Genomic DNA, 12,785 nt, shown 5'->3' with positions numbered 1-12,785 from the left:
ATGCATAGCATTCAGATATCTGAATTACCATTATGTAAATTAAATATCAAGAACAATGTTAGAGCAGAGGTTGGGAAGAATTCTGCAAAGATGAACTATCTCTCTTTTGCAAATTTAAACTGCAAACATAGCCGTATGGCAGGGTACACTGCATAACACGGGCAAATGACAAAAACTAGAAGACATTACAATTAATGTTTCCCCAAGCCTCTCACGTACATAGTGCAGATAGAGGACTCCTGGCTCCATACCAGCTTCTCCAGTACTACACCCATGTGTTGTCCTGCTCTGAAGCCTTCAGTCCCAATCAGACTGTTCTGTAATCCTCTACATTTTAGCGTTAGACTTCAGGAGAGATTGAAGCAGGACGTTTACCAGCCCCTGCTCCTGCCACCAGCAGCCTAACAAGTTCAGACAAAATGTTTTGAATAGGATAGAAATGCTCTCAGAGAGAAAATGTCCTTAGAGGGTAACTTCAAAGTGTCAGGATTACAGTCCGTGTATCTGTCTTTGCAAACCTTTAGTCACACACCTATATAATCAGTTTTGCCAGTAGTTACTGAGACTTGTTCTATCCTCTAAAGAAAAACAACAATCGAAGCCCCTCAAAAAGAAAAAAAAAATCCATCATGTGAGTCTAAGCATATGGTGTTTTACATGAACTGATTTAAACAAATTATCTGTTGAAAGATGTTAAACTGAAGTCATGTCTCTTGTTAATAAGCTACAAGAAAAAAAACCCAAGACATTCACAAAAATACAGCTTTGTTTTAAGGAATATGTCTAATTAAGAAATAATTAGTAATGGCCCGAGTAAAGCAGGACAAATACAGCAAGACTTTCACCATTTGTATTTTAGCAATAATGCCAAGTAAAATTTCTGTAACATTAGAAGTCTCGTCACAGATTGTTCTCTAAATATTTCTAACTGTAGTCCCCTACACCTCTCACGCATTTGCTATTATGCTTTGAAAAAGATCTAAAGAAGGATAAATGTGAAAACAGAAGAATGTTTTCACCACAAGACTGATAAAGAGGAAAAAAGAGATTCTTGCAGCTCTGCTTGCAATAAGCAGCGTTGCCAACTCTTAGATTCTTATGAGTTTCATTACAGTTGAAGGTTTTCCTGACATTTCACCTATCAAGTCCTGCCATATTTTCATATTAAAAAGATAAATATTGTAACTGCCCAAAAGAACTTGAAAGTGCAGATGATGTGGATCAAAAAAAAGCCCAGACACCAGATTAAAAGAACTCACCACATCACTCAAACTCTCATGCAAATTTTGGGCCTCTGACATACTCGTATTTTAAATTCTCTGGACAAGTAACATTTCAGATGGTGAGAGGAAGATGCCTAAAGCTTAATATGACTGAAGTTTCCACAAATAATTAAGAAATACTGTGATTAAGAAATAATAACAGTGCTCTAGTGATTTCATGCTGCCAAGCATGGAAACAGGATTTCCATTTGACTGCAAGAGAAGTGAGATTTGAGAGGAATAGATAAAGTAGATGTACATAAATCTTTAGGATATGCTAAGGTTATGTATGATATCACAGTGTTTGTTTATGCACTGACACACACTTCTAAACATATTCACAGGTATTTAATCAAAGTAGAGCAGAAAAGCAACCTGAAACAGACTGAACTGCAGCTATATTTTTTTTTAAGTGGGTTGGTGTGTTAGTCTCTTATCATTTGATTGGCAAATGTCAGAACTATAGTCACAAAACATGCATTTTCCTACATTTTATTTCTTGTAAACTCTGCAGAGTTCAGCTGGGATGCAAGAGGAAAATGGATTCTATTTATGCTCAAGCAGCATCAGTAAATTTGTAAACTTAGGGCTAGCTGCAGGGACAAATTCTGCTGCTCGCCATACCCACACCACACCACTCAAGAACAGTTAATTGCCATCAGTGTGGTAACAGAGACAGCTGAGATATTTCAGGGTGGGGAGGGACAACCCACAAGTAGTTCTAATTTCACTTCCACAGATCAAAATAGAAAATTTTACTATTACCCACCTACAACCGGTCATCTGTCTCATCTGTGCACCTGAAAAGCAGATGAATCCTACAGCGGACCGAAAATAGCAGTCAAAAAGCTTTGAAGATGACACAGGCAAGTGGATCCTGGACTCCAATCACCTTTTCTATTTTGTATGCTTTATGGCAAGATTGGACTTTGAAGACAACTGCATATTCAACTGGACCCTGATACTTAAATTATAAGATTTGTTGTGGCTAATTCCCTCTAATGATGTTAGAGAAATATGCACAATGGAACGCAGAAGCCACAAGCTGAATCATTGAGGCATGCTTGTTTCTTAATTTTATACAATTTCTTTTCACATATTTTGCAGAAATATCATGCTGTTCCCCATTAATTAAAACTTACCTCTGCATAAAAATTACAAAGCTGTTCAGTCTTTTTGCCACAAACACATGCACATACAGCTTTAAAATTATGGCCCATTAGTCTACAATAATTTTATAGAGATCAGTATTAAAACCACAGTTCTGAATTCACAGAAGTAATTATTGGATCAGGTGTTCCATTATGCAGCTCCCTTTTTGAGGCTAACCACTTTTGAGCAGACCATAATTCCACTGTTGATAGAATTAAGAATTAGAATTATTTTTAATAAACTAAATGCTAGGAATTTCCAGCCAACAATATACTTCTTGAATTAATGCGCATAATTTGTTGGAAGAGATACACAGTCTAGAAAGCATTAAATGGAAACAAAACTCATTTTTCCACCAGAATTTCTTAGCATGACATATTAACTGCCTAGGCGGTTTCATCAAATTGAAGAAAAGGTAGGGTCATGCAGTAAGTGATCCAAAGTCAAGGATTTCCAGAACACCCATTTCCAAAGGGATTTGCTTATGAGCACAGCAGATTAGAATGGATAACGCAGCACAGCTCCTGCAAAGACACTGAAAAGGTTCTACACGATAACAAAACAAATTTATGCTTTGATGATGGTTATGCATACCCCAGCAACACCATTTATACCGAGCACAGAACAGGTCACTGTGACTGAATAAGGAAATGCAGAGTGTAGGAAAAGTGTAAGTGAATGACATAAAACATCAAGAAAGACAGGGGGAGAAGAGAGGTTATGGAATGAACTTAAAAGTGCAGGGGAAAAAACATATCAGAAGGTGAAAAATGAAAAAAAGATTGCAGGAGAGGATAAGATAGATAATATGATTTTCTTCAGGTACATAAAGAACACAAGGTCAGACAGCAGGTCCTCAAGCTGCAGACAGGAAATTATTGACAAAAAGAATGTAATGAATTCATTGCCTTAGTTCTCAAAAAAAAAAAAAGAAAAAGAAATAGTTATTACAGACAATTCCTCAGTTTTCATTAAAAAACCAGGCGCTATAGATTATTATGGACCCACATTTCCAAGATGAAGAAATAGCCACAGAAATCAAGGTCTTTCCAGCAATTAGAACATAAAGATTCTGAATTTTGACCAAGTATCTAAATAAGACAGGCTTTTTTATTGGAAGGAACAAGAGATACAGAGAATTGAGCGGCTAAACTACAAAATTTTCTGTATTATATTCTGAATGTTAGTAATGGACTAGGAAAACCTTAAAGGAGTGTTGCAAAATAACAAGTAAGGCCAGACCTTCAAGAGCTTGACTGGACCCACAGAAAAGGTACTCTATTCCAAAACACATGCTGCAGTAGTTTTACATGCTTAGAAAGGCTCAAGAGTCTCAGAACTTCTGCACTTTTTCCAAAAAAAACCACGAACCAAACCAATAAAGGAAAAATAAATCTCGTAAGAGATGAAACAGGACACTTCTTGGCACTCCGAAAGCCAAGATTAACAGCTTCTCCTCAATCTACTTAGTTGTCAGAATGCCAATGTATCAAAATGGGTTCAAGAAAAGTTTTGACCATAAAAAATGTCTTAACCAAGTTGTTTGACTCGCAACCACCACAAAAAAGATGTTCCCATCTTTCTGCTAAACTTACAAGCTGTATCTTTGCATGTACTTTGTACACGATTACATGAGCGTAATCTGGTGCACCCAGTCAAAAAATGGGGCAAATTGTACAGAACGGGGATCGATCCACCAAGACCTAAGCTGTAGGAGCTCACCTGTTCTCTCCCTCCCCTCCAGTCAGACCTGACATATCCTTGCAGGAGAGGCATAACACGTGAGCAGTGTCTGTGAAACTGCTCTCATGGCCATCACTGCATAGGGCTGGGACCGATGATGAAGGTTTGCAAGGCAACTCCTCCCTTTCACTGGAGAAAAACCTAAGGTCTGGGAATAGGGCAAAGTGTCTTGCCAGGTATTTATGCTCCACCTAGATCAGTGAACCTTCAGCAAGGTGTTTTGAGGGCTGTTATAATAGAATTAGACAAGGAAAAGAAAGAAACAAACTGATCGTGCTGAAGAGTGAAGAAGTATCATGATGACATTTAAATGCCTTAAAATGCAATTAATGTGTAATAGCAGAAGTAGTTTCACAGACTATTGACATAACGTGTCAAAAATATGATTAGTCACCTCTTGTTTTCAGAACACATCATTATTTTTACCAGGAATGGTGTTCTATTAGAAAATAATAATCAAATACACAAAACAACCACGAAAACAAATTTTGCGTCATTTGTTACTGTCTCAGTAAACTCCATTTTTTCTTTATTTCTTACAGCTGTGTATTTCCACCTCCCACTCTTCAATGAGAAAATACTAATTTTGCCTGGTGTTTGGAGTCTGGGTTATTTTTAGCATGGAAATCCAAGCTCACTACCTTGTCTTGACAGTTATAGCTTATAAACAAACCTTTGCTGATTTTTCTCTTTAATGAAACTTCACTCCGTTCCTCCTACAAATGACATGACAGTGTCGTTGAACAGCAGGAACGTCAAAGCCATGCAAGCAGTTAGATCTGAGAATAGAGTATATGCCCTCCAACAAAACTAACTGTTGACTTTCGTACACTTTCCACATAAACGAAATGAGGATGCTAGTGCCTTCTGAAATGAATCACAGTACCCTGCTGCTATCTCATAACGTTAAGATCTACAGTTCGTATTGAATAGACTATTTACAGTAAAAATGAACAAGATATGGTAAATTATAGAGTTTATATACAATAGATATCTTGTTCCCCCAAGAAAAAATGGGAGAATATACATAAAAATAACATGAATTTTAACTTCATTTCCTGTCAGATTTTCTTCTTATCCCACAAACCAGCATTGGGAGAAAGAGAGATATTTCCAGTAGCTGGAAATCCCATTTATATCCCAGCTGTGCAAGCAATTATTTAAACCTTACTTTTAAGAAATAGGACTCTATGTAAAATTTATATGCTCAAATATTTGATTTATGCACACAGTTATAGTGACTGCCTTGGTTTTGACCTTGTATACAATCAATCCATCAGAAAATTCCCTGTGAATTCAAAAGCCTGCCCATACTGATCTCACTGAAAGATCCAGACCTTTGCTTTGGCAGGGTTTCTTCCTGTTGTCCTGTATCTGCTTCCAGGTTTGATGAAATACCTTAATCTTGCCATTTGGTAATCTTAATGAAAAGAAACAAACCCAACTTTTAAAGAAATACTAATTACCTTTTAACAAACAATACCTGGTTTTCTCCAGTTTATGGCATCCTAAAAAAATGCCTACTATATCTAAATCCACTTGTTACAGAAGAATAGGGAGCAACAATTTTTTACTAATCCTCCACTCTTAGTTTTCTGATGAAAAGTGGATTCATTTACACAGAAGGAAAAGCTGTGCTAAGTCATGAACAACCATGTCAGAAACATAGTTCAGTACCAAGCTGGTCTGGTCAGAACAAAGAACAAGTTTCCGTAAGATTCACAGAGCCCGCTGTCGCGTAACGCCACTTTCTGAAACAGCTTTATTGGACATTACAGTCAACCACAGCCGCTTGTTAATGAGAGGCAGAGACATACAGATCCTCATATCAAGCATCTTAAATTCATTCAAGACATCTCAGCCAGGCTACACTGAGCTTCAGTGTCAGGGGATGATATATCATGCTGAAAAGGATGTGGCTGCATTAAAATGGACTTACACAGAAGACAAATTTATTCTTCTGTACAGCATAAATTACAGCTGTTCACATCTAGGTTTTTTGCTCCAGTAATACTTTCAGTATCTGCAAAAATATAGTCAAGTACTTAAAAATTTTTCTCACAAAACACTCCTTGGCACCTGACCAAGCTGGTTTTCCTCATGATTGTGAAGCATTTCCATTATTTGTTCCATGTTAAACACAGAAATAGAGCCTGTGAGGACTGCACCACCACCCTAAATGCTGAGCAAACAAGTCACAGAAACAAGTCTAAACTAACCTAAACAGAAGCAGTTCCCACTGGAGATTTGGTTGCCATTGACTGGTCTGAATTCTTTAGCCTGTTCTCAATCTACTTGTCCAACATACAGAACCAATCCTACATAGAGCGGACTCTCCCAACTTGTTTTTCAGTCCTGTTACCATACGTTGCCTAAATATCTTAGTCTGTCACTACCAGTTGCAAGGCATCCTTTCACAGAAGTGCGATCTGTCATTATAAAAAAAGCTGAAAGCTGATATCACACCTCTGCTTGTTAAGTATTTTCTAAAGCAAATAAAGCTCTTCGTTAAAAATAATTAAAACTAGCTCTTCATTAACAGTTCGAATTGCATAGGTAAATTTGGTCACAGATCTAATTGGCACACTGTTGCTGTATAGTTTTATCAAGCTTCTTCATTTCATGCTTTCAGAGGATCTCTTTATGATTATTTCTCTTCCACACTTCGCAAGCAGTTATGACAAAACCCATCAACAATGACAACATCCTTTAAAATCTTGAGAGTCAATCGAAAGCCCCCATTGACTGGTTGGAACTTTGCCACTGATGCTTAAGAGGTTACACAATGGGATTGTTCTGCTGCAGGGATTATGTGCAGCGATAAGGGAGGAGAAACAAGTTTATAGGACTTCAGGCTTTGTCCTGTACCCAAGGAATGCATACCCAAAACCTCATGCATTAACTGTAAGAAGTTAGTGGAATATTGTTCCTATTTCTTCTGAGCCTACCTGAGTAAAGGAAAAAATACAGTTCTTTAACTTAGCCATTTTTGACATCTTCATCATGGTAATCAATACACGCAACTCTTCCTGCTTTTACTTGCATGAAAGCATTCTGCCTACAAATACATTACCTATGTAAATGTGAGGTTTTGAAAATAACCTCAGTGTTTTTAATTAAGAAATTGCCCCATAACCACTGCTGTTCAGCCAGTCTTCACTGGCCCTCTGTTGGAACCTTTCTTTCCCAATTCACTACTCATTTATCAACATTTTGAACAACTAAACTTCCAATTTCATTGGAATCCTTCAGTTCTGTAACTGCAGCTTTTTTCAGAAAGATTTGATTTTTTTTTTTTTAATAAAAGATACTACTGAAAAGTCACCGATATTTCTGCTCTTCCGGAATCAGAAGAGACTACGGATCTGAAGTGAACTCCGAATTGCAAAGATTATTGGCAATTTTTGGATGGGGTGTACCTCTCTGATTTGGACTAGAAAAATTGATCTTAAGTCTCCCCACCAAGTTCATTTGTTTTTTTACACTGCACTTTTCAATACTAAATAAATAAATTATTTGCCATTGTCTGAAATTTCCAGCTAGTGGTATTCAAATCTTGAGAGAAAACCACAGACAGTATTTTTGAGAGTGCATTAGTACAACCGAACACCTTTTGCTCCCACTAAATAGGGGGTCTAGGCTACCTGCTTATCTCACCAACCAGAAGTAATCCAATAACGTGCCCATATTCTCCTTAAGGCCCATCTTCAGAGCAACATATAGTAGTTTCAACGACAAGCTGTAGCAAGAGCCAAAATAAAACCATTCAATGTAAATCCACTGGTTTACTCTGACCCAGAGACTTCCTATCAGAATGCTTTTTAACGACCCTCTTTAGAAAAAGGGAATTCCTACACAGTTTTCTAAAACAGTCTGCCTTTGCTGGCCGTAACAACATGCCTACATCCTCTTGCTCCTCATGAACACCTTTCTCTTAACTGAGGCTGACTGATCTTCTCTGACCTTTAAGAAGGCATCGCACAAAGTTACAGGGATAAACACACCAAAAGCCTCTACCTTCTTCCACTGGCAAACATCATTTTATTAGCATAGTTCCACCCACAAGAAAAAAAAAATGGCTAATGGCTAACTTTCGTTGCCTCACCCAACATCCTCTGGCAGTGTTTCTTTTTCTCAAATAGAAACCATCACATTTTCAAACGTGCAGTGATTAGGTCAGAATTACAATAGCAATTAATTACCCCGACATTAATATTTTTGTGCAATATCACGTACTTGTTCACTTTTGAACAATTTAACAGATTTCATATAAAATAAGCTCATAAATCAACAGAATAAATCTGTTTTGGGGTGGTGGGGTGTCATTAATGTAGCTGCCTTACACCCCTCTTGCCAGCTTGAGTTTCTTTTCCTAACAAACAAAATCCAAACCCATTTGAAAGACAACTGCCATGTATATGGGCTGCACCAAAGAGACACTCAGATAGATGTTTTTCACTCTATTTTAAAATATTTTCTATCTCTCACTAAGAATGAAATTTCTAAAAATAAACAGTAGGAAGATGGGATTAACTCAGACAATCAACAGTTGTCTCAGTAGATATCAAGGTTAGTTAGAAGAGACTTAACTGAAAAGTAAAATCTATGAACAGAATTAGTTCTGTTCTAACTGAAACCAGGACGTTAGAATTCAGTACTCCTCTAATTTAGTCGTGTTTCTCTTGTAGTGAATATACTCCACAGGTTTTTCAATATTCCTGCAGAAGGAAGAGGGTAGCAAAAAGCAGAATTTCCAACATTCAACAAAAGAAACAACGTATTTTTATAATGGATTAGATATTCTTAGCTCATTTAAAACATTGAGTTACACAGATGATAAAATCTGCAAAGTTTATGAAATACTGTGATCACCAAAGCTCTATTTTGTGCCCCATTAACATTTTTAAAATTCTCACTCCTTGAGTTCATATGCACTAAGAGCAGGAAATAAATCAGTGCTCAAGCACAGCAGCCCTCTGCAGCCCTTCAGCAGCTGGAAGGATTCGAATGGGTTTCATCTTTCTATCCTTGCTCCACCAGTGATATATGCTCAATAGTATGATGGCTTGCAAAGAACTGTATTTTTTCGTGAAGATCTATTCTTTCCTTGTTTGCCCTTTGCTTTGAACTTTTTCTTTCAGGATATCAATACCGGCCAGGTGGGAGCTCAATCAAAAACAGAAAACAAAAACACTTTTGAGAGAAATTTAAGAGTCTTTCCGGTAATTCATCGTTCGGTGTTCCAAAGAAATAAGGGTGAAAATCCTGCTGCCTTCTTGACACCATGATACAGCTTTATTGGAAAACAATTGGCTGGATTCAAAGACAGACTAATCAAGTTAAGGGTTCTCAAACAGAACTTTTCAACTACAGTTTGCACAGCAGGATGCCAGGGAGCCTGCTGAGCAGAGTGCCATAGAACAGGTTAGAAAGCACTACAGCCTATTAGGATATACGTTCACATTGCTCTGCATAATCTACTACGCTGCACTATTTCTGTGTAACTTGCATCACTTCAAAAGGGCTCCTCTAGGGCAATGATTTTGTCTTAATTTAAGTGTACATGTTGCCAGATCAGATAGGAGGGCCATTTGTGGTTTGATGCATTAGGTTGAAAAGATTACTATGATTTTCCAGTAAAAAAAATATTCAAGGTTCATACTGAACACATTAAGGTGTAAAGCCATTGATAAAGTAAGAAACAGCTGGTAAATGAAGACAAGGAACTCTGTTAAAAAGAGAAACTGCCAAGGTTTTCTTTTAAGAAGGACAACAGTAACTACCATAAATTCCATGCGATTGGTTAACACACATTTCACTGTAGGCTGGATGAGAAATAGACGTTTAAGTGTTGAAAACCAACATATGGTAAATTTCAGCAGTGCTGTTTGAGTAAGTATGACTAGTCATCTAAATGGCAAACTCTTTTAGAGGAGGAGCGAAGCAGCACTGAATGTCGAAGAGTTGAGAAGACAAAACAAAGAGGTCAGAGACGGCAGTCAGCACTGTCACCAGAGCCTGTGTCCCACATGCCCCTTCCAGCACAAGGGCATGGATGTCACTGAGTCCCCTGGGCTGTGGCAGAAGCGCCCTGTGCAAATGTATGAAACATTTAGCGTCCTGCATTCTGCTGCTCATCTGTACCCAATTGACCAAACACCATTTATCTGCCTGCCCACTTCAAAAGCTAGATAGAAAACATGAGCTGACAGACCCTCTGCATAGGCACCTCAGGACATCGTGGCGCAGACACTTTGCAGATTTCAGAGATCATTTGTAAGAATTTCAATGGGGAGAAACATGGCATTTACTGACTAGGAGAGGAATCTTTAGTGAGATCTTCGTAGGAGACGTAAATCTGACAGAGGTGTATCGGTTAACATTTTCATACTAACAGAATCCTCCTTATCCCTATTAAAAGATTCCATTACTAAAAATGGAGTCAAATGGTATGTTCCGTTGACAGCTTGACAATAAAAAGTGACATCTTCCCGAGAAGATCTCCTTTTGTCCAGACACCACTTTGTATTCACAAATCAAATGCATACACAATGTTCAAACACTTTTTCTACTACAGATAAATGACAGAAATTACATGCAGAAAGCAGAGTAGAGTTTCAAAAAATAAACACATTTACCATTTCCAAAGGACAAATGCTGCTTCTGGAAATTTTATAGGACAGTAGCTGCAATTTAGTCTTCAATAAGTGCAGCATTTTAAGAAGCAAATACACATTCAAAAAACAAATATCGCTGACAGAGATCCCCTTGCTGAGAGTACTCACCTCATAGTTCGCAATTGCTTCTCTATCAAGGGTTCGGGTCACGGAGACATCCCCACTGATCTCATTGATTCTAAAAATTCCTTTTGGGTCTTGATCTACTCCCTTACCAGAGAGTCGAAACTTTGCTCCCTCTGGCCTTTCACTGCTGATGACCTGCATGGCAGAAAACAAGAAGTTACAGGCCATATTAAAATAGTTTTAAAATCATTCTAAAACCACATAAGCCATCTTTTACCTAATGTTGAGGTATATTCCCTGTCAGTAATATATATAAGTATAAAATACAGTTCATGGCAATATCTAATATAGAACTATAAAATGTGGTTTCAATCATTCAGAAAACACTGCCATTTTTGTGTTAAACCCTGGAAAAGCCACTCATGTCCTTAGCAGTTCTCTATCTTATCTACACTGACTTCTATTTCACCACTTAAAGTTTCTATTATACCATTATTACTGCATTCACTCTCTGTCTAGAATTTGACATTTTATTTAATTCTATTTCTTTTTTTTCAGTTAAATTGATAAAACAGCTACAAACTTACAAAAGAAAGAAAAAAGACATATTCTGCAGAGTGGCATAAATCATACTTATTCCACTACAGCCCCACAATTCCAGATTGCCATCACACATTACTTTCCAATTAGTTACTCCTTTTATATATCCATCGTAAAGTCATTACAAAACAGACTACTTCCAGGTTGGTTTCTTCCCCCCATTGCCTTCTACATTCCTCCTTTTCCAGGATTTTAAACCAAGAGAAAAAACTCCTCATTAAAATATCTGTGTATCCTGCCCAGAACTCTGCTTAGTCACACAGCTGGAATTCTTCCACTTCCCAAATTCACGGGTTTTTATATACACACACACACACGTGCGTATGTACGGAACTCCTTGTTACTATCAACTACCTTATATCCCCCTAAGAAAAAAAATCCCTAAAAATCCAATTTCAAGGCTGTCTCACAGTACTGACAGTAGCATATGTAAACTTGCAGAGCTACACGATGTTTGTTATAAGCTACATGCTTTGCAAATTTGTATTTGTACAGCAGAATCTAGAAGGATTATAAATTAATCTTGCCCTTTAAGGCTGGCAATCTTGCCAAGCCATTCTTTCCCTCTGCTGTTTCATGTTCTTTTGTTTCTAACAAATTTATATCATTAGTATTTCCACAGAAACATTAAGTCAAATATTTATGTGCTGGTCTAAATTACAGCTCAGGAAGAGGAAGGGAAAAAGCGGCCTTAGAAATCTGGACCTGCTCTCATTTTGAGGTAGTAAATAGGCAGGTGTTTAGCACGGTCCCTGAGGAGAACCATGTTTATTGCCCTGTTGCTGCAGGTTCAACAATGCTGCTTTGCAGACTTCAGGGCAGTGAGATTTTGACTAAACACCATAATCATTATTCCTTTATTTTAATTGTGAATAAAGTTATGAAATAGGAAATCAACATTTTCAGGGATGAAGTTCCAATTCTCAAACCCTTTGGCGAAAGGAGTAATTTCAAAGTAAAAACCTGTTTCACCTTTCCTTTCTTCCTCCTTCCTAGTCAGAAACAGTAATGGGTGAAGTTTCCTTCTCGGGTGTTTTTGAGTGTCACGCCAAAGCACAGAGGTAGACAACGCGCTGCAGGTGACAAACGGGCAGAGTAACTTTGTGCCTTCAGGTTTTGTGATGAAACTGAAACTTAATGGTTCCTACTGAAAAGTTACCTGCTGTTCGATTCACTTTGGACCAATCTCCGGTATTTTTTACATGAAGCCTAAAAACACGTGTTTTTCTTAACACAAAGCTATGCTGATAATTTTGCAATGTCATGACCATTGCTCACTTCTGTA

The 12,785-nt window shown here is 37.6% G+C and overlaps 1 protein-coding gene across 1 annotated transcript in view; it reads right to left on the bottom strand.

The window, feature by feature from the left end:
• The window catches only part of LOC104497684 (cadherin-13-like), a gene marked incomplete at its 3' end in the record, with an annotated part of 73,988 nt that overhangs the window by 32,752 nt on the left and 28,451 nt on the right, over positions 1-12,785 (bottom strand). Inside the window, exon 3 of the mRNA XM_010140963.1 lies at positions 10,943-11,095. Within this exon, the coding sequence (XP_010139265.1) occupies positions 10,943-11,095 (153 nt within the window). The remainder of the gene's footprint in view (positions 1-10,942; positions 11,096-12,785) is intronic.

The sequence above is a fragment of the Buceros rhinoceros genome, unplaced genomic scaffold (genome assembly GCF_000710305.1).
Source record: "Buceros rhinoceros silvestris isolate BGI_N320 unplaced genomic scaffold, ASM71030v1 scaffold3938, whole genome shotgun sequence".
Taxonomy (NCBI): Eukaryota; Metazoa; Chordata; class Aves; order Bucerotiformes; family Bucerotidae; genus Buceros; species Buceros rhinoceros.
This window is presented reverse-complemented; position numbering and strand designations above follow the sequence as displayed.